The sequence below is a fragment of the Manacus vitellinus genome, unplaced genomic scaffold (assembly GCF_001715985.3).
Source record: "Manacus vitellinus isolate BGI_N305 unplaced genomic scaffold, ASM171598v3 scaffold_77_pilon, whole genome shotgun sequence".
Classification (NCBI taxonomy): Eukaryota; Metazoa; Chordata; class Aves; order Passeriformes; family Pipridae; genus Manacus; species Manacus vitellinus.
The window spans coordinates 1,497,712-1,524,526 of NW_021940802.1; the positions used below are offsets into that span (position 1 = coordinate 1,497,712).

Consider the following 26,815-nt stretch of genomic DNA (forward strand, 5'->3'; position numbering starts at 1 on the left):
GTTCTTTCGCTCCCTTGACTCAAAATGTCCCTTCTTGCCTTGTGGGCTGTGGTACCGCAGGGGAGAGCGGGTGAGCGAAAAGCATCTCTGTAGTTAATTACTGAGAGTAGGGGGAAAAATAATTAATCAGTTTAGTTCTCGCGCAGGGTGGATCTGCAACAAGTTCCCGGCTGAGGCGAGGTGTTTAAACTTGGGCTGGAGGGGAAATGGCTCGCTGCGAAAAGCACAGAGTGCAGTTTCGGCTTTATGGAGGTTTTTGTGTTTTGCTCAGTGTTTTCCCAGTATCAACAAGCGTTTAAAATCAGGCGTAGAATAACTCTCACCTTACTCCGTAACAGCAACACTTCCAGTTAGTGCAATCAGCAGCGCCGAGCTGACAGTCCCTCATTTAAACTTCTTATTTTAAGGGGCAGCCCCAGTTTTCTGGCCCCATAAACAGCCCTTCGTGCCGGATCTGGGCTCCATAGCCATCTTGCACTGGAAGGCCATGATTTCAAAGGTTGCAGGATATGACCACGTCGCATCTCTCCGCACGACGTTCCTGATTTACGATGGTTTCTGTTCAGCCGAGCGATTGTGTATATTGAAACACAAGACGCTGGAAAAACAAGCCCGGGGATGAAGCTGCAGTTTTAGGAGGTGCCTGCTCGCCTTCCTGCTGGGGAGGGAAGAGCAGCAGGAGGGAAGCACATACTCCTAGGCTTTATTATCCTAAATTACTTTTGTGTGTAGAAAAATATTATGTAACCTTCGGAGTTGCATGCTCGATCACTAGCAGCAGCTTAATGTTATTTGGCCTTTTGCCGGATTAGAAACACTCTGGCCGGGTTGCGGTCCTGGGGTACAGATGCCTCTCTCCGAGGAGCTCACCCCAGAGGTGACTTTGGGTGAAGTTTCTCGTAGTTCTGCCAACGGGGCGGGAGCTGCTGTTGCTCCCTCGTAGTGCCCTGCTCGCTGGGCCAGACCCATCCATGGAGGAACTCGGAGCTGGAGTGCAGCCACCCCGGGCTGGCAGCGGGTGTTCAGCGGTGGAAGTCCCATCCTGTTGCCGGGATTGGGTCACCAGGCCAGGGAGGGCCACCTCGTGAGTGGAACAAACTGGAAGCGGAGGTGAAGCTCGTTCTTGCAGGGCCCGTCGAGCTCTGCCAGGCACGATGCCTTGGGCTTGGCCTTGGTTAAAGTGAGGAGGTTATGGCCGTGTCTGCTGCAGTCGTGTGTTTGCCTGGCCAGCCTAGAAGCAGAATTGTGTGGGAATTTGCACGATAGCAAAAACGTACTCTCATTTGAACTTTTTGGGATTTTTTTGTAGCTAGGAAATACTTTTGTTCTTCAAGCAAAAAGTTTTAGGCCCCATGCAGTGAAGGTCTTTACCTTGATCTGTTTGTGGGTGTGTTATAAATCTTCCTTCATTTGTTACTGAGACTTAGAGATCATTTGTAAAAGCAATGAATGGAGTAAAATAAGAATGTTGTTTTCTTTTAATGTATTGAAGTGGAGACTTGGTTTAATGCAATACTGAAATGCACAGTACCTGACAGGAAGGCAGCTAGTTTGATGTCAATGGGAATGTGGTGTTTGTAGCAGTTTTGTGGCATGTTGAACTGGCAGTTAGACCTGGCTCAGGTACCTTACATCCAAACCAAACTGCCACATTTGACAGTGGTGTCACCTGTAGCACTTTGTTTACTTTCAAGCTTAGCTGCAGCATTAGCTCCTTTATGGTTTCTTGGTAACAGGCCTTATTCCTAATCTCTGGAAGCAGCCATAGGAGTACACATCATACCAAGTCCCTTTTCTGTCAGAAAAATACCCCAAACTCCCCAAATCCCCCTAAATACAACATCCTCCCAGTTTTGATGAAGAAGGTTTGTGGGGTGGGTATTTATGTCAGATTAACCCTGGGAGTTGGCAGCTCAATACCAGATACTGGGGGTCTGGGGGGAGAGCTTGTGGCTGTTCACACCCCTGAGCCACCACCCTGCATGTCCAAACTGTGCTGGCTCTCCCCACTGCTCAGCTGTCCTGGGGATGGGAAAGGTATCAGCAATTCCCGTTTGATGCCTCATTTTTTCAGTTGTTGAGAAACTCTGTGGATAAATCTGGTTTTAATGGATTCATTTTCAGATTAGGAAGGATATTGCATGGTTATAGTGGTCACATGCATAATACACATCAAAGATACTGCTGAGCTTAAATCATGTTTCTTCTCTGCTTTTCTTCTTCTCTGACATGATTTATTATCTTTCTAAATCTGCTTTATTACATATATCTTTCTTTCTCTAAACCTTCCTCCAGTTTTATTCTTGCTCTCACTTTGACATAGCCCTCCTGATGGGCAAAGAGCAAATGCATCTTGGAGGTGTGATTTTTTTATTTGCATGTATGGGTGATTTAAAAAATTTGCATATGCATAAGACAGTTGTTAAATTGTAGTGTTTTCTTGCTTTGTTTTGAGAAGTTGGGTTTGAGAATACTGATTGACTTTAAATATGAAACTTATTTTCATATTTTTAGGAAGCATTTGAGTCTTGAGTAGAAGATTTCTGTGTGAAGCTAGGGACTGGCTATGAATTTAATCTATTTTGGTAATTAGAGGGGAGAAAAAGAGTAATGTCTTCCATCCAGAGCAATTATAAATCACTCACAGATGGTTTCAGCAGGATGTAAAAATAACAGGTTCCTCCAGGTTATAACAAATATCCCGCGGGTTCTTAGCTTCATTGTGACCTGGTATTTTTCAGTTTGGGGGAAATAATTCTTACAAGAAACTTTTGAGTGAAGTAGGTTTGCTAAAATTTAAATATTTATGCAGTGGAGATCTTAACATTAATGCTTTGGGCAGGCTGTTTTGTTCTCAGTACCTAAAGGTGCTTGTGCCCATTTACTCAGGCAGGATTCTCTCCTGAGCCAGCACTGTTAGTGTTTACCCAAGATTTTAGACTTGAAAATGATTCCAAACTCCTGGCTGTGATTTCCCCCGTGTCCCCCTCCCTGGGTTGGTTTTGAACCCTGCACATTGCCTGGGTATGTCTGTGTTTGTGAGAGCCACGAGATATTTCTGACTCTCATCTTGGTAGAGTTTTACGGGGTGGGTTAACTGTACTTTGGTAAATACAGCTCCTTTCCCTGTGATGGTTCAGTTATTTGAACATGGATTCTGGTGTTCCCTGAACAGCCAGCAGCTTGGAGCTCTGTGAAACAGGGAGGGACCTGGGGTCTGTGGAGGTAGAGGAAGTAGCTCAGAGGAGATGAGAGTGGGCACACCGAGCTTCCTCTTGTGTTATCTGCACCCGTGTCACACCTAGTGCTGCAGGAGGAGTTCTCACTTGTTTTTTTATAGTTCATGGGTCTTTGTTGTGCATGCAGAGAGGTTGAGTTTAGATATATTAGTATAATTGAAATCTATCTACCCTTAATTAAAAAAACGTCAGAGGGATTTTTCTAATTTAAAACCTGTGAAGACTGGGGCCTGCAGGTGGGATGAAGCCTAAGTTGCCCTCCTTTAGTTAGGAACTGTGTAGATCTGATGTCTTTAAATTCTTCCAAAGATGTTTATGGTTTCTCTCATGCCTTGTGCTGGGGATAGCATCATTGTTAGAAAATAAATACCTGTGTTTTTTTCATGAAGAAAGTAAATTTGAAAAACACTCCATCGAGGAAGTTCCTGAAGAAGTAACATTTTCTGAAGACTACAGGTGGTAGGATTAGGAGGAGGGAGAGCTTAGTGAGCTGGTGTTTGATCAGGAGCATCACAGGCAAGGCACTGGCTGTTCTGCTGCTCAGGATTTAGCTTGGAAGGGAACATCTCGTGAAGGTACGTGAGAGAAGCAAAATTTGACATACCTCCCTGGAATACCATAATTCAGCATCAGGTTCAAGTGCAAGGCATGAGTAGAAGAAGAAGGGTCTCTGTTAACTTGCTGTGAATGACTAAAGGGGCTGCTGGATAGGGCTGTAGAGTTTGAGACCCTCTCTCCTGTTCTGCAGAGGATATAAATGGCCTGGCTGGCACTGTGGCTGTAGTTATTCATGCGTGCTGTGGAGAGTGAGGCTAATAGTTTTGTACTGATCTATTTTGGGATAGCTTGCTATCTACAGTGTTGTTCAAATGGAATACTCGGTGAGGGGAGGTTACACCAACACCCAGCTTGCAAGGGGGTTTCCAAATCACCATGTCTGATGTGTGTGGATGGTGGAAGCATTAGGGATCCAAAGCCCTCAGCTGGCTGGAGTTGTGTGTGTGCACACTGGAGTTGTAGCAGTTCCTGATGGTGTGTAGGAATGCAGGACGGCACGGGCTGACCTGTCCTCATAGGGTTTTTGGTTTCAGTATAAGTTTCTTGATAAGAAAGGGTTGCTTTTATATTTCCAGCATTAGGAATTGGCCCATTTCTCCCTGCACAACATGTCTGTTCGAGTCATCTGATTGCCGTAGCCTAAAATATGTGCTTTGCTAGGCAACAGGAGTGGAGAGGTGAAGTTTGGGCTATAAACTCAAAGCAGTTTGCACCATCAGACACAGCTGTGTGTGAAAGGATAGGATGAAAGTGGAAAGAGGAAAAAACTTGGCTTAACACAGCGAGGTGGGCATTTGAAAAGTTGAGAAAGTTACCTCTGTTCATCCAGGGTTGTGTTTGGCTCTTTTACAAAAGGGTCAAAAAACTTTGAAAGGGATCATGGGTTTGCTTGATCCTGGGGGGCACCTTGGTGTGCTGAGCTGCTGGAGTACCCACAGCCTTAAGGCTTTCCTCGTGAGTGGGACAGACAGTGGTACAGTAATACCTTTAGAGTTTCTGTCATAAACAGTTCCTTCAGATGAGTTCAGCAGTACAGAATCCACTGCAGTGTGGGGGCTTCCAGGAGTGTGTGCTGGGCTTCCGAGCACTCCCTCTGTCCTGTCCATGTGTGCTGCGTCACTGGATTGCTTTAATTACTTCAAATGTACCTCGAGTGTCTTAAATACTCATGTGTAGTTTCAGAAAGACCCTCTGTTATCGTAACAGTTGTGATAAATCAGTGCTGCCATTTACACTGGAGCTAATTGCTCTGTCTTCCACTATAGGTTGCACAGAGCATTGAGGATCATCATCAAGAAGTAATTGCTTTCTGCAGAGAAAAAGGTTTCCATGGTTTGGTTGCATATGACTCCGATTATGCATTGTGCAACATCCCTTACTATTTCAGTGCCCATGCCCTAAAACTGAGCCGGAATGGGAAAAGCCTCACAACAAGCCAATACCTAATGCATGAAGTTGCCAAGCAACTGGACCTGAATCCAAATCGCTTTCCTATTTTTGCTGCTCTTTTAGGTAAGTGAAGATGCTGCTAGTCAGCCTTACGATTTCAGTGTCTATTAACTGCTTTAAACTAACATGTGTGTAATTTGACAGAACACCTGGGGAAAGGCATCCCTTTGTTCCAGACATTCCTGCCGTGGACTGGATGTGTGTTTATGAGGTCAGACATGCCCAATTTGTAGAGACCTGCGAGCAATGCAAATTGTGGCTGTCTAGAAAGAAGAGTTGAAAGTAGGGATTTGGCAGAGCTCTGCCTGGCCAAAATGTTCTCTGTGGATGGGGGGAAATCGGGACAGTTGTGGTTCTACTAGTTTGGGTCCTGTATAGTATTGAGGTCTAGTTTCAATGATACACTTTCCAGACTGGAAGTATACTTCTGTCCTGAATTCCACCTAAAAATAACACCAATGGAGTGAAGGTGTTTGGGTTGCAGAGCCTCTTTTTTCCCCTCTGAAATGAGTGTTGGACAAATATGGCAGCACGTCAGCTGCACCACCAGCATATTGTACTGTATAACTGAGTGAAACTCCACATTTCTGAAAACATGGGTGACTGACATCGTACCAGTCCTTTGGTTTGGTCTGACTATTTTCTTAACACTCCTGCTTCTCATGCTCAGTGGTGTGGGATCTGTAAGGAGCATAGGTGGGAATGTCTCCAGTTTCACATTTTTGCTTAAATGGAAAAATTTTAACACACTCTATTTCCATAGCAGTGGTAGAGAATAACTGTTGTAATCTCTCAGATGGAAGAGTGAATTAATTACTGACAAAGTTGACTCCAATGAATAAGATTTATTTGGAACAGCATTCTAACTGCTTTTTGGGAGCAGCCATGTTCTTGTCATGCTGTGCCAACAAACTAAGAAAACTGGATTTTCTTTTTCTTTTCTTCCTGACTTTGTGTTTCAGTGTTGGTACATGATAGAGGAATAAAACTTCTCCTTTGAAAGCTGTGAATGAGAGAGGCTATGTGTTACTGCTTTAAAATACTAATATTTTAGTAGTCTTTAATATTGTTTCCAGTCCAGACAGGCATCTTCCATGTTAAGAAGGAAAGAACCAAGGGATCTTGCAGTAGAAAGCCACAAGTATTTGACTGGTTGGAGTTGCTTTTTATCAGTGTGTGCTTTTCCTGCCTGCACAGGTGTAGGGAGGGCAGGCAGAGGGTTGGCTGAGCTGCCATTGCAGGAATTGCATGACAGACTACTATTGCTTGGCTTTGTTATGCAGTCTATAAATAAGTTGGTGCATGCCAGTTCAGTGAGTAAGAATTACTGCTGGAAAAGCAGTTTCCCCATTGCAGATATGTTTTTTTGGAGTTCATGGGAAGTACACAGGAATGGCATGGCTTTAATTCATCACACAGCCCCAGCTGCATGGCCTGCTGAGGCTTTGCTTGGTTATATCAAACAAGAGGTGAGAAAAGTTCTGGTAAAGTTTCTGAAGGGTTTGCAGTTTTATGCAAGAAGCTCTTGAATGTTTTTCTCTCTTGCTATCTTACATGACCAAATATTTTTCAACTTGCTCTTAGGAGAAAGAAATCTGAGGTCATTTCACATGACAACTAGAGAGAGATTTGGTAGCTTTTTCCACCACCCTCCCCCACCAAATTGGTACAAAGGTTAAAAAAAACCCAGTTCAGCTATGAGTTTAGTTCTGGGTATTCCTTTGCATTTATTGTCTGTGTGTGTGTTCAGTATGAGTAAGCAGAATAAAGTTCATGGGGTTAGAACAGAAAGCTGCTCAAGAGGTAGGTCTTCCTGCACTCGGGGCTTTTGTGTTATTTTTGTGTGAGTGAATTTTAGGAACCCTAGGTATTTGGGATAGGAGGTGATTATATAAGCTGACAACAAACAGATACAGTTTGACTTAAAGTACTTGCAACATGTTTTCACTTTTGCAATCTTGGTAATATAGTAACTTTTTTTCAAATAAAACGCTAAGTGCCTATGGGCACATAGTTGTGCATGGAAGGTGTTTAAATTAGGGTAGCTCATTCAGATCTAAGTTTTTATATTTTTATTGAATATCTAAGGACTTGTCTGGCTTCACAGGTTATTCTGCCTTTGCTCCTGTGGCTTCGTTTTAGTCCTGATAAGTAGAATAAAGAAATGGGAAGGAGTGAGTGATAGTTTATGACATGGAAGGGCACATGAATTTTTTGCTGGGTACAGCAATGTAACTCCCCATGCCAGTACTTCATGTAGGAATAAAATAACGTATTCTGAAATAATGACAGTTAAGCTGCTGCTTTAATGTTTGCAATTCCAGAAGGCCCAAACTATGACAATAGCTGTAATATCCATATTCAACTTCAGGGCTTCTGTTTCCCCGTATCCAGAAAACTCAAATTTCTTTATACTCAGATACTTTCTTGTCATTAACTCCAAGGGGCAGTTTGGGGATGCTGAAAGAGGAAAAACATCCTGAAAGTTTCAGCCTCCCATTGAGCAGTTGGAGAAGCCTGAGGAATGACACTGACCTGGGCAGCTACAAAAGTGTTCTCAGTGGCAAGTGATTTGGGATTGAGCTTTTCAGGGATAAAGTGTCTATTGAAGTGTTGCAGCAAAATGTTTTTATGACTGTACCAGCTAGGCAAACTTTTAAAGCTTGCTTTCTGAGGAGGTTCTGTGTACACTGTGCTTGGTTCATTTGGTTTATAGTTTTTTCCTTCTTCCAGCTTTTCATGCAGAAGGGGTTTGTAGTTGTAGCTTTATAATATAAGGAGTATCCTTGGCATGGGCAGTTAAAATGTGGTCTGGGCACTGCATCCTCTGAGAGTGTGCTCTTAAAAACTTCTATTCTAACTGGTGCTGGTGTAAACAGGGAGTTGATTTGGGTTCTTTTGTAAATTTTGACTCAAATACTTCAGAATAATTTAAAGAAAGAAAAGCAGTCCACGCTTCAGCAGTAGAAAAACAAACCCAGTGTGAGGCATAGGGCTGTAATTCAGTGAAGTCTTTAGAAGCAGTAGGTTCAATTAGTATCTAATTGCTTTTAAAAAAACTAAGGCATATACTATAATAAGCCATTAAAATGGGAAAAATCAATATATGTTGAGGTTGTTCAGCCAGGTCAAGAAATAGAGGTTGCTTACGTAACGCTGATCTCTTTCCCACTGTGACAGCACTTTGTAACGTGTTTAGTTATGGAATCTCATTCTGTTTCTCAGGAAAGTTTTAGAACTACCTAAGGTAAGTACAGGCATCACTTCTTAGTTGGCCCACAAAAGACACTGCTGCACTTCAGCATCCTAAATCCTACACTTCAGTACGGGGTGAGAGCTGATCAAACAGTGATTTTATGTGTGTGCAGGGGGATGGAATTCACTGCAATGACAGATGGAGACCAAACAAAATTGAGGTTTTGGTGGAAGGGAGAGAAGCAATTGTAGCATCTGTAGGAGTTATTGTCCCAGTAGATTTTGTCAGACCTGTATTATAAAAACTGTTTAATCTTTCCTTGACTAGATTAGTGAGGATGTGGCTGTTTTATGCAAACTTGTTGAATCTTTTTGATGTGAGGTTAAAGTTTAGCTCCTAATGAATAAAAATGATAATATCTTCTTGCTGGTCTGAGTAATGGGTAGAGTATTGATTGGACACAAAGACTTCTCTCTCCAAGAGGCATCACCAGGCAGGGGACAGCTTTCCTGGCTTTCACATGTTAAAGACCACTAAGAGCAAACTAGATGTTTATAAGCAAAATGTTAAGAAAGGAAACAATTGTTATAATGTTTGAAGAATCTTCTCATATTCTTTATGAACAATGCACTCACTACTAAGTTGCTACTTTATAAAACCAGGTGTAGAAAGTATCCTGAAGTTTTCTGCCAGAGTTTTAAGAATATATCCTGTTTAACTCTTTGTAAAGTTTGGATCCACAGCCACTGGACTTAATAAGTAGTTGATTAGTTACATTTTTTATTAATTCAAATGTTTGAAATGTTTCCTAGTAAGAATTTTTTAGGTTTGTTGGTTTGGGGTTTTTTGTTTGTTTGTTGAGTGTGATGTGCTTTAGAAAAAAAATGATATGGGTGATCTTCCATTGAGTCTGAACAGTGTGGTAAATACAGTCTCTGTCCATGGAAACAACAAAATGATTTCCCAATTCCTTTGCTGCTGCCAGCCCAGGGTCCCATCTGACCTGGTCAGGTCCACAAAAGAAACTTCAGGAATTGGGAACCTGCTAAGTGTTGGATAAACCTGTGTTTAGATTGTGTTGAGGGTTGGATAAACCTGCCTGATGCCTTGCTGCCTGACCCATGCTGCACAGGGGGCAGATTCCAGAGGCAGCTCCCATGTGGATCAGTAAGGGCAGATGCTGGGATGCAGAAGGGACCTTCCACTGTGTGTCAGGGGGCAATAGGATGTGTTCTTACACTGTTGCACCTGCACTATGAAATCCTGTTGACAATTCCCTGACAGGACACACTGGGTGGGGTGCCTGTGTTGTCCCTGGCTCTGCTGCTGCTGTGAGTTGGTTTCATGGAAGAGTGCTCCTCACACACAGGGAAGTGGCTCTTGCTGCAGCAGCAGAATGCTAATTAGGGTTTTCTGGAGTAACAAAAAGCTATCTGCAAGTTTAATCTGTTAATCCTCTTGATGGGGAGTTGAGGGCCGATTGCAGATCTGTTAGCTGTATGTAGAAACTGTGTGTAACATTTTGTGATGTACTTAAATGAGTTCTGCATTATGTTCCAGGTAATCATATTCTACCTGATGAAGATTTGGCTTCCTTTCATTGGAGTTTACTTGGTCCAGAACATCCACTAGCTTCACTTAAGGTACAATTTTGATATAACCAGGAGCAATCGAGCTAAACCCAATTCTGTGCACGGAGCAGTGTGATGGGTTAGTTGAGAGCAGCTCTGCGAGGCCCCTGTGCTCAGTCACCCTCAGGTGTCCCAGTCCTGGCTTCAGAGGGTACCTGGGGTCAGGAGCCTTACAGGGCTAAACTTAGCCTATGTGATCCCCCTCAGTGCCCTTCAGCTGCACGAGCCACAGCTCCAGTGTGGTTTGGCTTGGAGAATGCAGCTTCTTGCTCTCCTCTTTTTTTAAGAAGAGTTTTTTGTTTAGTCATGTTCTTCAGCTATCAAAAATAATGAGCTGTATATCTTCCTACCATCTTGTTTTATTGTCTGCTGCTCTGAATTTGTGGGTAATAGTCAGGTTTTGGTACTTAAAGTGTAAATGTCCTGGAGAATATGCTGCACAAGAAAGCCAAAGTGGCTTCAGTAGTTTTGAGGGGGGTGGTTTGAGACAAGTAACTTGTCTGATGCTCTTAGTTTACCATATGTGTGTTCTGCTGCTTCATCACACTTGCTTTGTGCATCTGCCAAGTAAATGGCTATAAAAGGGAAACTGGACACATCAGAGAATAGGATCATAGTGACCTTTCTCTCTCTCTGCCACAACAGATGTATCTATTTCCCTTTCTTCAAAGGTATACCAAGCAGCAAATAATCCACTTTTTGTAAATGCTGCCTGAATGTTTTGTTATCTCTACAACAAAAGTTTATTAAACCATGAGAAATTGTAACTTGTTTGGCCAAATGTAGAATTTAAAAGCAGATTCCAGATTTTCAGCAGAATTTTTAGGACTTGCATGTGCATTTCTTAGTGACCAGCTGTGACATTTGATGTTACGCTCATCCCCTATTTTGCTGCCGCTCCTGTGTTTAGGAAGGTAAGTGTCAGCACATTGCAGTGGCAAAACAAAACCTGCATGCATGTTTGCTACTTCCTTGTAAAACTTGAGGTGAAAAAATGAGAGAGTGTGCCTGTGTTTTCATTTCTTACTAAAAAGGTTAAAATGTCAACTAGTGGTCGATAAACTTTCTGATGATACTTTTCTGTGGTCTAGGCTGAGTTGACTTGTTTGACAGCCAGTTCAGCATGTGACTTCAGACACTTAGACCTCCTGGAAAGCCCTCTAAATTTATACTGAATTACTTGAATGAGAATTGGGTATTTGTAATCTTTGCTTCTAGATGTACATTTTCAGTGGAAACACCACTGGGGCTCTGTAGCTGGTGTCTCAAGGAAATAAAGTGTGTTCCCGCAGAGTATCCCTGGGCCTCCTCAGGCAGTTCTTCCCTGATGTATTTCATCTGTTGGCCAATGTAATCAGATATGAAAGCAGTTTCCATTTGGCTGTTGGAGATTCCATGACAACTGCTGCACTGTTATCAGTGCAAAGCCTCAAATAAATGCCCTGACTGAGGGAAAGGCTTGCACAACACAGGATTTGTTGAATTTCACGGCAGCTTTGCTGCCAGTGCACAGCCCCAAACTGGCCACAGCACCTCTGTCTGCTGCCTGGTGATGGTGTCACATGGAAGGGCATGTCTGCAGCAACCCAGTCTTCATTAGTTACTGGTCATGGAACAACTGCTGCTTGTTTCTTTAGGTTCATAGTGCTCATGGTTTGAAATGATAACTTCTTTCAGGAGCTCAGTAATTGAGTTTAATTTCATTTGACACACTAGTATGTCAGTGATGTCATCACAGTTCTCTGTAGGGGCCTCTTCACTGTAGATGTGCACAGAGCAATATTTCTTGTAAATTTTATGAATGCTTAAAAAAACCTCAAAGACATTTGTATTAACCACAAGGCTGATAGCAGAGAGTAGTTCCAGAACAGTGCAAGCCTTCATGAAAACTGGAAATGGGGGGAAGTTGTTGTGTTTCCCCAGGATGTCCTTCCTGGGCTGTGCTTACAAACTTTGCTTTGTTGTGTCTATTTAGAGTTACAACAGTGTTCTCCATGCTTGGGAACCAAGATCTCTGATTCCACACCTCATTCAACTCGGGATTTAGAAAGCTTTTTCTCATTGAGTAAAGATTTTAATCTTCTGTCTCTAGGACAGTGTGATCTTGAGAATCAAAGCTGACAGATTCCATTCCAGTAGCTGAATTTGTTGCTTTTCAGGGAGAGCTGTGACAGTTAATAATATACAATTTATTTCGTGCATTCTCTCTCAATCTTTTATTATGCTGTAGCAAAATGTTACTTTTCCTACAAGCGAAGCTTTGCCAGTTCACCAGTGAGAAAGTGTAACTTAGAAAAGAAAGAACCAGCTTTGCTGATAGAAATTGCTGTGTCTGCTCAGGTGTCACCATGGGGAGGGGGGGAAAAAAGCAAACCTGGGGAGATCTTACCTCTGTTTTAAAGAGGGACATGAGGTGAGGGTTGCTCATCCAGGAACGGCTGAGTAGAAGTGGGAAAAAGGAAGGGAAATGGAAACCTGACTGAAGAATCCATACTTCACATCTGGAAGGAAATGACCCAAACAATCTCTATATGCTGCATGAAAAGCCTTTCAGGAGACACTGACAATTACCATCAGCTCAGCAGAACTGTGAAGGTTCCATGGCCAGATTTAAATGAAGAGATATGAATTGCTGTTGCTGCAAAAGGGAGAAGGAATCAAAAGCCATCCCTGTGAGCTGTTCTGAGTCAGGCTCTCATCTGTCCAAATGTCCCTGTGGAAACAGATAATGTATCTAATAAATGTGCAGACCTGGGCTTGTGTCCTGTCACCTGCCTGAGATCAGAGTTCACTGAAATGACCACCCCAGTCAGGGGTTTGAAACAAGAAGGGAGTTGATTGACTTCCTGAGAAATCAGCTGACCTTGTTTGGAAGCCAGCATTATCGTGCTTTTTATTTGTGTGCTTTGGAATTTATCTTTTAAGACAAAGACAATTTGGTTCTTATTCTGGGAAAGCTGGTTACAGTATGGGGCTTCAAGATCAATGAATAATACTGTCAGAATGAGATTGGGAGGGCAGTTTCTTACCTCTGGAATAAATTAGTGCCTGTTTGGGAGCACAGACCACCGAAGAAGTGCTGAGTCTTCATTCACAAGGTAACCTTAGAAACAAGGCTTAATGCAGTCTCCCTTTGCGAGTAAGGAGAGTATGCAGGGAAAACTCTGTCTCCTTGGTTGTTGCATCTCAGTGGCGAGGGAAGGAGAGATGCTTCCACAAAGCAATCCAAAATACACAGATTAGGCTCCTTCTCTGAAGCGCTGTAGGAAATTCCTGTCTTACTCAGTTTGTTGACTTCAGAGGGTGTCTGCCAGAGGGACTAAGGTGTGAAGTAGATGCTTAGGTAATTTGCTGCTGTTCAGATAACAAAGGTAGTACTATTAAGATAGACTTCAAGTAAGTGCCTTGTTGTTTGTGCGGTTTTTTGATGCTAAGGGTCATCATAATGCAGGTCAGAAAGCACCTCAGGAAGTTACTTAGTCCAACCTCCTGTGAAAAGTGTGGTCAGCTTGAGGTCAGAGCAGGTTGCTTAGGGCATTGCCTAGACTAGTCTTGGAAATCTCAGAGGTTGGAGGCTGCACAACCTGTCTGGGCAGCCTGCCCCGTGGTTTGACAGTCCCGACGGTGCAGATGCTTTGCCTGGCGTTCAGTCTGAGCCCATCTTGTTTCAGGCTATGTCTGGTGTCTCTTGCTCTTACACAACGCACTGCTGTGAAGAGCTGGCTCCGTGTGCTCAGTCACCTTTCTGTGGAAGGCTGTATCTCCAAAGCCTTGTCTTTGCCAGGCTGAATGAGTGCCATTCCCTCAGCCCCTTCTTGCAGAGCAACTGCTCCTAACTCCCTGACAATCTGGAGGCTTTCTGCAGAACCAGCTCAGCTGTTCTGACACCTGGCTGGAGCCCCAGCTGGGATGCAGTGCTCTGGAGGTGACCTGCCACATGCTGAGAGCGGGATCCCTGGATCTGCCACTGTGCTCCTGCTGCACAGCCCAGGGTGCACCTTGCTGGCTCCTGCTCCAGCTGCTGCTGCCTTCCAGGAGCCCCAGGTCCCTTTGGCACACCTCCAGCCTGGGGAGTAGCCAGGTTTATTCCTGCCCAGGTACGAGGCTTCGCTTTTGTGACCGTAGAATTTCTGAGGGCTCTGCCAGTTCGTCCCTCTGGCTTGTCAGGGTGTCCTGGATGGCAGCCCAGCCCTCGGGGTCGTGTGATGTGCAGGGCTGTCACACAGGGCTCAGGGAAGTCTGTATCACATCTTTGGCTTGTGCTTCTGCTCTCCCCTTTGCTTTCTGACATAATTCTTGTTCCCTGTTTAGGTTTGGTTTTCTCCATGTCCTGTGTTTACAAATTGTTAGCAAACAATGCCCGTGCCCTGTGAATTATTGTTAAACAGAAAGAGGTCAGCTTCTCAGCCAGGATGGAGGGAGGAGGAGAGAGAATTTTTAATCAAATAAACCGATCTTCAGGGAAAAGCTGAGCTTTGCTGATCTGAGAGGATTTTAAGTCATCCAGGGAACTTCTTGCCTCTTCAGAAAACTTATCATTAGATCAGATGCACTACAAGCTCCTAAGATGAAGTATTTTTAACATTCAAAGGCTGATACAAGATCCAAACAGTTTGGTTGCTATCTCTAACAGAAACTACAAGGCAGAAATAACAAAACCCAGGCAATTTGTTGTAGTATCCTTCGTATCTTCAGCCTTTTCTCTAGCCAGCAGGAAAAAAAATGTTTCCTATGTGTTGCCTCTGAACGTTTGAGGTCTCTTTTTTTCATGGTTTGAAAATAAAACTGAACCAATTATCTGTTTCCAGCAGGCACAGCAGTAAATGTGGTGTTGATTAGTTTCTAAAGGCTGCTTCCTGAAGACAGTGGGCAACTGGGGTGTTCCCAGCTTTTCCCAACTGTAGCTTAGGTACCTTCTACACTACCCTACTCATCCCATGGAGCTGGGCTTATGTGAGTCTGTTCTTTTCCAAAAAAGCCTTTTTGAAAGTTTACTTCAGCAAACCCAAGACGTTTTTATCTTGCACCTTCAGGGTTTGTGGTGTTACTGTCTGCCTCTCATTTTGACAAATACCTCTGTAGAATTCATGACCTTTCCCCACTTAATCTTCAGAGTGCACAAATAGGTCCCTTGTGATTTTTGTCAGTGCTCTGTCACAAACTGAAGGAGTCCTTTTACAACTAGCAAAGAAACCAGGCCCTTTTCAGGCGTCAGCTCTCCAACCCAGTCACCTCCCAGTGTGGGACCCACCCCCATGTTTGCCTTCCAAAATAGATTTTCCGTGTTGTTCCTTGTCTGAAACTTTTCCATAGAGCAAAAGGGAAAAATATAACTTCTAGGAAGAAATCCCTTCTAATGAGAAACTGGTAAAACATGCTGCTGCTTTTGTTCAGAAACACTTTGTGCAACACTAAAATTAAGTTTGAACCATGAACATGTGCTCTGTAACTTCTGCTGCAAGTCTGAATTTTCCCCATCTCTAATGCACAGTAAGACTTAGCCTGTATTTTAATGCACATGGGATTAGAAACATTCTTTATGATTCAGTATAAAATCTACAGTTTTGGATTTCTGGAAAGTTCCAAAATGAATAGAAATATTTTCCTCTTAATTATCAGGAAAGTACACTTTATTTCACCACTTTCATTTTTGGCTTCTGTGTAGTGTAGGTCACGACACTCTTAGTTTTGAGGGTGTTCTCACATCTGCACTGGATGCCTGTGAAAGAGAAGAAAAGAAAATCCAAATATCTGAAGTGTCTCTAGGTCTGTAAAACATACTTTGAGAAGGTCTCACTTCAGGAATTAAGAATATTCTCCAGTGAGGTCTTGAGGCTTTTTAGAGGCAGCTAAATGGGAGCAATATGTGAAGTGAGTCCTTGATAGGTCACACTTGAGCTCCACGTTCCCTGGGCCTGAGCTGAGCATTAGTGCCAGACTGATGTGATGTCTTCTCTTGGTGCCAGCTTTATATGGTTTATTCAATATTGCCACCTTGGAGATGACATAAATTAAGGGGAGATTGCTTACTCCTGTCATCCACTGTGTTCCCAAGCAGAGATTGCAGGAACACTCAGGGAGCAGCTCAGGGTTTCTGCAAGGGCTCTGCAGAGAGCACATCCAGCATGACACAGCCATGGGATGATTCAGCTGCTTTAGGGATGGGTAATTGTTACACATTCAAGGAAAATGGGAGGTGTTCAGCAACAGACTTGGATTACCAGGGAGAAGAAAATCTGTTCCTTCTGCTTCCAAAATGGGGGCAGAATGTTATCATCATTATTTGTCACTGTTAAGCTTACATGTGAATGTGATCTGTATTTAGTATTGTGTATATTCAGAGTGCACGTTAGTGAAAATTTGGATTTTAGTATCTGAAATGGAAATAATTGCCCTGCCACTGACTACACTAAACAGAACTGTTCTTAACTGTTCACTTTTCACAAGGGCATGGAGTGACAGGACAAGGAGGAATGGCCTTAACCTGAAGGAGGGCAGGTTTGAATTAGGTATTGGGAAGAAATTTTTCCCTGGGAGGGTGGGGAGGCCCTGGCACAGGTTGCCCAGAGAAGCTGTGGCTGCCCCATCCCTGGGAGTGTCCAAGGCCAGGCTGGACAGGGCTTGGAGCAACCTGGGCTGGTGGAAGGTGTCCCTGCCCATGGTAGGGGGTGGGACTGGATGATCCTTAAGTTGCCTTCCAACCCAAACCAGTCTGTTTCTATGTTTAATTTAGGCTTATAAAATATGTAGTTCATCTTTAGCAGAGGGTGACCAGGTATAGAATAAATATCCTGAGATTTGTAAAAAGTAGACATTAGGAGAAGGAAATTAATAAAAATGGGAATCTGGCAAAAATTCCATGGTTTGAATATGAAGAAGGCAATCTAAGAAATTGCATCATAAGTGGATCAAATAAGGGCAGGGAAGAAAATAATCACATATAGTAGACTCCATATATAATGAAAAGGGGTTGTGGTACAGGTTTTAAACTTGCAAAGATAAAACTCATGAAGTATTAATCAGAATTTTGCATAAACATTTCTGACAAGGCTGAATTGTGGTATTTTCTAGTAAAGTTTGATCCCTCTGTGTAGAATGCAGTAAGAATGTATAAAGATTTTTCATTTTTTTTATACCTTAAAAATAGAACTGTTAAATCGTAATAATGATCTCTCAAGTCTCGAATCGCTGAATTTTGCAAAGACACAGATTAAAAGATGTTAACAGCAAGAACCTAGCTGCCCCTGTAGGCACAGGCAGAGCGCTCCAGAACTGTGCAGAGGTTCCAGACAGAATTTTTAGAAAATCCTCAGGCTTCCTCTGAAATGTAGGACACGTATTTGGAGACCTCCTTTCTGCCCCTGCGAGAGTGTGCAGCACAAGGGACAGGAGCTGCTGGTGGTTGAGGAGCTTTTCAGACCCAGCTGGCAGCACCACTCCCTGCCTGGAATTTTGCAGTAGTCCAGGATGGTTCCGTGACCTAAAGTTTCTGTACCCACTGTAGGATCACATGGAGTGTCACAGTAGTGATTCCCATAACACAGGCTGGGTAATCCCTAGTTTATTTTCAGGAGGAACCAAGTGAGTGTTGAGGTGGAAATCCAGTGTTTCCAGGACTATCCAGTTGTCCTCCTTTCTCCATGTGGACAAAAGAAGGAATCAGGCCAAAGAATGAGTCTAGAACTCCCTGGAATGGCACATCCACCTGGTTGCTGAGCTGCAGGAACCTCTGTTCATAGGGGCTTTGGATATTGTCCCACAAAGTTCTTCCAGCTCTTTCTTCTTGCTACAAAGTCCAAAGTGATTCTCACCTTTCAATGGCCTGAGTTAGTGACCAGTGAATCAATGGGAATTCGACATTTTCCTAACACCTTGGGAAGGCTGGACCCTGGGTTGTGATTTGTAGATGTATCTGTGGTCTCTGGGCCCAGGTCATAAACTCAAGGGGAACTTTTAATTTGCATTGAAGCACGTGTTTTTCATGCACTTAAAATTGTTGGTGAATGTGGGAGGCCAGACACATCTGGAATTGGATGGTGAAACATTAATGCTGGATATTGAAATTATTTTGTCAATGGAATTATCTTAAGAATTTCATCTGTGTCTGCAAAATAATAATCAGCCCTGTAACCATGTTGATATTGCTATCATAGCAACAAGAGAAACCCAGACATCCTTCTTGGCTGATGTATAATATAAAAGAAAAGTCATTTCTTGCCTGAGATGTTACGTGCTGTGAAGCTGTATCAGTGTATTCTGCTACAGATAATGAAATGCACAAAATCTGAAAACACTAATTATTAAACTATGTAATCTTCAAATAATTTTTAGGCCCATTTCCGTAGAACCTTGAAAATAAGTTTCTTGAAATGCTCCTTTTTTTTTTTTTTTTTTAAATTTGATTTTCAAATCCTCCGTTTTCTGTGCACACAGAGATCTTCCTGTTCCCAATGGGTCTTTTTCATCAATTCTGATATGACTTTACACTCAGAATATAAACTGTGTCAAAATATTTTCTGGCTTATATATGTGGATGTATGATGAAGATTATGGTGTGTGATGAATTAGATGCAGCCTTTTGCACTAGAGGAGATGTCCAACTCGAAAGCAGTAAAGGAATCAGCATTGTTGAACTTTGTTTGTGGTTGGAGCTGGTATTTAACCAGCAGGTATTTACATAGAGCTGAAGTTTCACATATATAAAAATATACTGTACTTGTATGAGTCATCGTTTAAGCCTTAAAAACAAAGTGGAAGGCCCAAAAGTAATTAGATACTAAATCTGGCGACAGGGAATTTGTTGAATATATTGCCAGTAGGTCAAAGCCAAGCTCTGGGCTGTGTGCTGGTGGCCCTGGTGCTCATGCTGGTGTGTTTGTTTGCACAGGTAGGTGCTCATGCTGGTGTGTTTGTTTGCACAGGTACGTGCTCACCAGTTAGTTTTACCACCGTGTGACGTAGTGATCAAAGCCGTAGCCGACTACGTCCGGAACATTCAGGACACCACTGATTTGGATGCCATAGCAAAAGATGTTTTTCAGCATTCACAGGTAAAGTATAAGGCCAAATACTGGTTTGCTTGGGTTTTCTAATTGATTGCGCTCTACATTTTTGTTGGAGAATTGCATTTGATGAAAACAGGGGTTTGATCAGTTGATAACAGGAATCTGTTACGCGATGGCTTAGCTGCCCTAATTTCATGTTCCATCTTTCTGAAGGTAAAAATACTGCATTTACTACTCTCAGTGCTTTAAATTCTTGATAACCAGAGGGGTTTGTAGCCTGGCTTTGTGCACTGCCTTTGAGAATGAGCAGTACATGAAGACTGTATGTTCAAGCCTTACCCCTACATGGAGTGACATAACATGTCTTGGGCTGGAGCAGTGCTGCAGTCCTGGAGGGTCCAAAGGCAATAATCCTGTGATATGGTGCATGTTAACTACTGTACAGACCTCCAGGTGACAAACCTGGACGTGCTCCTGACAGATCTTTTTTTTTTTCCTTATTTTAGTCTAGAACAGATGACAAAGTTACTCGGTTTAAGAGAGCGGTTGCTTATTACTCAGCAACTAATAAACCTATGCCATTTCATCCACCACATTACCTGGGTAAGTAATGACAGCAACCAGGCTTTTTGTTTTAACTAAAACCTGAGATAACCCGAAATCAGAAATAGCATTATTAGCAGGATCTTACAGAAATGTTTGTATCCTCTGGCAATTCTCATTGACCCTCGAAGATGGGGTTTCAGAAGGTTTTCACAGGATATGTGCTGAAGTTGTGTTCTTGCCCCAAAAAGAGGAGAACAACCTGGACTACTTTTCCTCTGGGGTATTCCATATCCATTCTGGCATTGGGACACTTGAGAGAATGATGCTGTGAACAACTAAATCTGATGTCCAGTCCCATTCATGAGGACAGTTCCTATTTCTGGTCATTAAAACATATTTTTTGTTTCTCACTGGGCTTGCTGACATGTTTTAGAAATCTCTTTATAGTCTTTGATTTTTTGATGTCATAACATACCTGCTCAAATTGCAGCCACACTTGCTTGCCAGTTGTTCTGGCATTGCAGATTATTCTCAAGGCTTAAAAATTAACTGTGTGTTCACAGGATTTCCTGACCCTGTTCTTAACACTAAAATGTCACTTTAGGTGAAATTTTCTGAAGCTCTTCAGTTACCATACTGGTACACTGATACAGATTTTCCTGCTTGTATTTGAGGGGTGGGGTGTCTTTATTTGCATCCAAAGACCTACATTAAAGGATGTTAAGGCTACTCGAGGTCAAATGTTCAAATGGCAGAAAGTGTCAGCATTTTTTATCTGTCTGACATTGGTTTTGGCAGCATCTTCGTTATGACATCTTTTGGGCTTTTTTTTTTCTTTTAAGCTGCCTTTGATTCCCAGATAGAATAGGAATGTGCAGCAGTGAGAGATACAAAGACCTGAGAGAAGGTGAGACAAGTAAAATACACTTCACAAGCTACAAAGCATTTTTACTGAAAGGCAAAAATGAATAAAACTGACTTAAAGGCATATGAGAAAACAGTAATGCTAACAGAACAAGAATAAATAAACCATAGAAGCAAAGGACAAACAGGATAACTTTTGTGTCAAATATTGAGCGTTTTCATGAGTGTTTGGTTTTTTCCTTTTTTTTTTTTCTTTCTTTTCCCCTCCTCCCCTGCAATACAGCAGCCAGACCGAATCAGTTTGGTATGCCTGGGATAGTGCCACCATATGTTCCTTCTCAGATGCTTAACATTCCACAGACCTCACTACAAGCAAAACCTGTGGTAAGTTCAGTCTCTGCCCTGCTCCTTGGGAGAGGCCTGCTGTGCTCAGCAAACCGAAATCCAGGTGGGAAAGGTGTAGCCAGCTTTTTTAGTGTAGGCGGTCACTGACTGAATGCTAAGAGGAGCTAAAGTGACACTACAAACTCAGATGGAACAATTTTGGTGGATGTTCAAGCTGACTGAGTTTTAATGTGTACATTTGGAAAAGGCCACTTGGTTAAAGAATGTATTTTGTTTTAAAAGCAAAGCCTTTTTGTTGCCTTCCCTCAAGAGATCCCTTTATTTTAGGCCCAGCAGATGTCCAATCAGGGTGGGGCCCAAGGCCAGGGTCCATACCCATACAGCCTCTCTGAGCCAGCCATCACCTTGGAAACAGGTGGAAAAAGTCTTTCTGAGCAGAACAACTACAGTAACATTCCTCACGAAGGAAAACACACACCATTATACGAACGGTCTTCTCCAATAAATCCAGCTCAGAGTGGGAGCCCCAATCATGTGGATTCAACCTATTTTCCTGCCTCTTCTACATCTTCGTCCTCCGACAATGATGAAGGCAATGGGGGTGCAGTGAAGTAAGTTTCTCATGAGGATGTTTTTTTTACTCAGCTTCTGTTAAAATAAATTTCCTTTCAAAATTGTTTACTGGTATCCTGAAAGTAAGAATTATAGAATCAATCATAGAATACCCTGAGTTGGAAGAGACCCACAAGGATCATTGAAGTCCAAGTCCTGGTCCTGCAGAAATCTGCAAATCAGTGAAATGATAGACCTTAAAAAGATAGTTTTGGGTCACTGTGACTGCAGACAAATGCGTGGTTCAGTCTCATTACCGTGTTCCTTAAGCAGGAATTCAAAGCCAAATAATGTTGGGTGTTTTTCCACTCCTGCCCTTATGGTTTATTGAGAGAGCGAGGTTTTGGTAAATGTCATAAAGCCTTCCAGTTCTTTACTTTGTATAAAAGAAATATTCCTACCTCACAGTATAATTCATTAAAATTACAGTAGCTAAAAACTGTGGAACTTCACTGAACTTGCAGTGTTTACACTTCTTAAATTTGGGGATAATGTGGCTTTGCAAAGAAACCTGATGTGAATGTCAGAACTTTACCATTTTGGACAGTGACATAAAAGCCCTCATGGAGCAAAGCAGGAGTGTAACTGGGTTTGCTCTGTTCTGCTTTACTGCACCAATATTTCTGACTGGAGCCAGGTGGGGGTCAGGCTCTGCTCCCAGGGAACAAGAGGAAATGGCCCCAAGCTGTGCCAGGGAGAGGTTCAGACTGGATATTAGGGAAAGGCTTCACTGAAAAGGCTGTCCAGCCCTGGCACAGGCTGCTTGGGGAGGTGATGGAGTCACCATTCCTGGAGGTGTTCTAAAAACGTGTAGATGTGGCCCTTGAGGACACGGTTTAATGGTGAACATGGTGTTGGTGCTGGGTTGATGGTTGGACTTGGTGATCTTAGAGGGCTTTTCCAGCCTTAATGATTCTGTGATTCTACAGGGTATTATATTTTGGATGTGTGTACAGTGATGTATGATTGCTTGGACATTGATTTCTGATGCGTTCTAACAGCTTTAAATATTATCCTGTGTTTTGCTTAGTAAATCAAGTAGGTTTGCATAGCTTCCATGCAGTGCAGAACTGGAAATGTGCCTGTATTAGAAAAAACACACTAAGGGATTTTTCAGCATTTTTTGTAGTGTTCCTTTTGCATTTTATGCAATAAATTCAGGCACTGAAATCTAGACATTTATATCATTTATATCATGGTTTGAAGAAAGTCTTCTAATTGAGAGAATTCCTTGGCATAGTGACAAATATTTAAAGATCAATCAAGAATGTTTCTTGTGTGAACATTATCTAGTCATCATAATATGCAGCTTTTAAATACGATCCAAATGTTCACATAGAGTAAATGAATAAATGTTGGTGTTCAAGTCTCTTCAAGACTCCTACAAATGGACATTTCTAATAGAAAACATCCCTTAAAACCAAAATAGTTCCAGACACCAAGGATTTATCCTACTGTCTCTTAAACTGGACTTTAATATGATGTTTTTCTTTCTGTCGTTCTTCAGCCATGTCAGTGGGAACAAAGTAGGCTGGGAAAAACCAGGAACCCAGTCAGAAAGTCAAACACGTGGAGAGCTGGGAGACCAAACAAAGGTATTTCCTGAAGTTCCAAACTGCACAGTTCATTATTTTGTGTTAAAGCTTTACAGCAAACTTCAAGGAGGATTTTCAATATCAATCCATAGGGTTTAGTGCAAACTTCTACACCTTTTTGTGAATTACGAAACAACAGCTTTAAAGTCCAGGAAAGAAGGACATTGTAGGATATACATAAAAATGAATATTAAATAGGATGTGTTAGAAAATACTGGATATAAACCAGAAACAAATCAATAACCTCGTTTGGCCCTTAGCCAACAATCTCACCCTCAGTGTTGTTCTCCAGGTTTGCAGTGGTGCATTAGTCTGATTTGTCAGGAAGGAGTGTAACAATCTGAGTGTCCATGGGGTCAGAGTCCATGTCCTGTAACCCACAGTGCAGTAAGCACAGCTCACACACACATCAGTGTCAGCCACAGACCACAGGAGGTGCATTAAAGCTCAGCTGAGGAGACAAAAGTCCTTTGTGGTAGGAATTTCATGCAGTACATGTTAAAGGAGTTCCTTGAGACCAGTTACAGTGTATTGCTGCTTAGCTAGGCAAGGATGAGCTAGATAAGCCCTTGATAAAGACTTAACATTATTAAATTCCTTCAAGATTTCAAACCACTGTCAAATGGAGAATACAATGGTGTGTATTCCAAGTGTGATCCGTGTTTGGAAGGAGCATTCAGAGGATTTCACAGAAGAATCTGAGTTGGAAGGGACTTAGTATCTCCTGTGCCTTTTTGGTAGAGCTGTACAGCAACTGTTAATTGTGTCAAAACCACCAATCTTGAGTTAATTACACTGTAGACAAACAAAACATTTTCCCTGCATAGGAATTCCAGTAAACTTGGGTTTTGTGCTTAAAATCTCAGGCGGGTGATTTCATCCCTCAGCAGTTGTTATTTGTGCAGACCCTAATTCGTGCAGACCCTACCATAACTGTATCTGCCTGGGGATTAGTCACCGTATGCAAATGCTAATCTGAGCTATTCCATCCCTTTGATCTCTGCACTGTGCCATGTGTGCAGCCCTGTGGACCCCTGCCAGAGCCCAAGTGTGTCCCAGGGAGGAGCAGTGGCTGGGTTGGAGGAGCAATGGCTGGGTCAGACCCACTGCACAGCTCTGGCTGCATGTCCTGATAGACCCAAAATTAGAGCTGTACAGGCAGTGATTAAACTTCCCAATAGATGTTTGCACACAGGCTGACTTAAATGCATCCACTTTAATAGATAAATGCTCCTGAGCTTTACTTGCCAGTTTTTTTATTATCAAACCACTTCTTCAGCCTTCAGGAGCAGGAGAAGACAGTTGCGTCTGTTGAGCAGGACAGGAAGAATTGTGAGTACATTTTATAGCTAAACTCATTTCCTAGAGAGGTGAATATTAGTGATTGAAAAAAGAAGCAGTACTTCCTGAAGAAGTTGCCCAGAGAAGCTGTGGCTGCCCCATCCCTGGAAGTGTCCAAGGCCAGGTTGGACGGGGCTTGGAGCAACCTGGGACAGTGGAAGGTGTCCCTGCCCATGGCAGGGGGTGAATGAGGTGGGCTTGGAAGTCTCTTCCAATCTGTGGTTCTGTGAAGATTTCAGCTGAGTGAACTGTGTGAATTTCTGAGGCAAAGTGCTGAAAATTCAGCAGAGATCAGGCAGGTAGCAGCAATCTTGACACTCCTTTCACTTGACTTAAATTCCTTGCAGTTGTCTCACAGCCTGATTCTACATGACAAAGGTAAGCTCATCTCATTTGGCTGGATGCATATTACTAAAAAAAAAAACCACCACCTTTTAACTGTGGTAGTTCCTCAGGCTGGGTGTTGGAATATCTTTGGAGCTGATCCAGAAGAAACTGGGTAGTGCAGATGTCGTGTAGGGTTTTTTTTCTCTTCTTCCCTGCGTGCCCCCAGTATTTGGTAGTTCTGTAAACTCCTCATGTGCTCCAGGATTGCTGACTTATAGTTGTTGGGGTAGTAGATGACAGAGGCAAAAATCTCTAACTTGATAAAGAAATATTTGATAATATAACAAAGATTTAATAGAGCTATGATAGCTCTTTTGTTTATAAAAGCAGCTGGTATTAGCATGTTGTGTTGGAAGTGTTGTGGTTTCCAGGTTTTAACCATTTTGTCATATATTTTCATTTTTATAATTCAAATGAAGTCTAGATTACCAACTAAAATGCAATCTTTTGGTAATATACTCTTTGATTGTGTGCTTAAAATGTCATCTGAAAATAATGTTGCCCTTTGATATTGTACTAGAGCCAGTTTTTACTACTGTACATGTTTTTGTAGAAGATTTTTGAAAATCTGTGTGGGATTTTTTTGATGCTTGCATGCAGGTTTTTATTTTTCATGGACCTGAAGTGAACAAACTGAGCTTCTTTGGGCCTGTTTTTTATGTTACATATTCTGGGGGATTTCATGCTTTGGCCATTTTTCTTTTGGCTTTGCTTTTCAAGTCTTAGGAGGCACGTGAACTTCTTTACACATATTGTGAAAATACGGATGATGGATGAAGTGATCAAATTTCAGTCCCAAAAGTTTTTACTATTGCTATAATAGTTTATGGACATAAAGGTAATATAAACTCTTAAGCTAAAACAAGCTTTCAGTTTTGAAGACCAGGCTTTTTAGGAATGAACTCTTCTTTTTTTGGTTGTATCTGTGAGGAATCAACATAAATCTTTAAAAAGGCTTGTTCACTGGGAGGTTTACAGTGTATTTTTACACATCAGATTTTTCCCCTAAGTTTGTGAATTGCATTTCTAGAACAGGAATAAAATACCACTTTAATCTCGTGGTCGGAAAACATTGCCATTTTCTCTTACAGTCTTCTGAGACAAAAGAATTTTATGTTTAAAAACTAAACAGAACCCAGCAAACCTTTACAAGGCTTTTGAGTTCGAACACTGTGTATTCTAAATGTTATCAAATGGAACTGTGTCCTTCTCCCTGCTCTATCTGGAACTGCGAGATGAGAAGGAATGTGTTCATGAAAGTCTGGATAAATTACACACTTTGGGACTGTCAGTTCACACACTGAGTTGGGAGTATCTTGGAAATACTGAGTTAAGAGGCCATTCACATGTCATTAAAAGGCCGTCAGTCCCCTTCTGTATTGTGCAGTTAAAAATTAAAGAGAATAGTAATTACTGTTGCTGTTAATAAGTTAAAGCTTTACCATAATATTTATTTTCTTGGTAATTTGCTGCTGCTAGCAAACACTGGCTGAAGGTTTCTATTTTCTGAAAACCTTGCAGCCAACTTTGGATAATGATTCTACACACTGCAACTGCGTGATGTGAAGATTTACTGTTTTCATTGGGGGCGAGGGAGGAAATTTGCTGTTTCTCTTGGCTGGTCTGCTGGTATGTTTCTGGACACATCCAAAGCACTTTATTTTGTATGTTCTGTTACAGGCAGAAGGTTCCTCTAGTGCTTCTTCAGGAAGTCAGGCAGCTGATGTCAAAGGGAATCAAACCAGTAATCCACAAATCCCATGCCTGTTGTCCATGCCCACCAGAAACCACATGGATATTACTACCCCTCCATTACCTCCAGTGGCACCTGAAGTGTTACGAGTGGCAGAGCACAGGCACAAGAAAGGGTTAATGTATCCCTACATCTTTCATGTCCTAACCAAGGTATGACATTTAAAAGTGAGGTACTGTGAGATAATGATTCTGTGAAGATAATTGCTCTGGTGTTCCTGGCTAAAGAGTATCAGATTTTTACGTCCTTTTTAGTGCTCTGAGTTCTGGTCCCTTTTTAGTCCTTCTGTTGTTC

General features: G+C 42.2%; 1 protein-coding gene across 3 annotated transcripts in view; it reads left to right on the top strand.

Annotated features, from left to right (window-relative positions):
• Positions 1 to 5,050: 5,050 nt before the first annotated feature.
• Positions 5,051 to 26,815, top strand: part of FAM120A (family with sequence similarity 120A) — a 46,167-nt gene continuing 24,402 nt past the window's right edge. For all 3 annotated transcript variants that reach the window (XM_018084862.3, XM_018084864.2, XM_029964653.1), the window contains exons 1-8: positions 5,051 to 5,309; positions 10,003 to 10,085; positions 18,995 to 19,123; positions 19,585 to 19,681; positions 20,772 to 20,872; positions 21,161 to 21,444; positions 22,953 to 23,040; positions 26,449 to 26,673. In XM_018084862.3, coding sequence (XP_017940351.2) covers positions 5,243 to 5,309; positions 10,003 to 10,085; positions 18,995 to 19,123; positions 19,585 to 19,681; positions 20,772 to 20,872; positions 21,161 to 21,444; positions 22,953 to 23,040; positions 26,449 to 26,673 — 1,074 coding nt within the window. In that variant the 5' untranslated portion in view covers positions 5,051 to 5,242. The remainder of the gene's footprint in view (positions 5,310 to 10,002; positions 10,086 to 18,994; positions 19,124 to 19,584; positions 19,682 to 20,771; positions 20,873 to 21,160; positions 21,445 to 22,952; positions 23,041 to 26,448; positions 26,674 to 26,815) is intronic.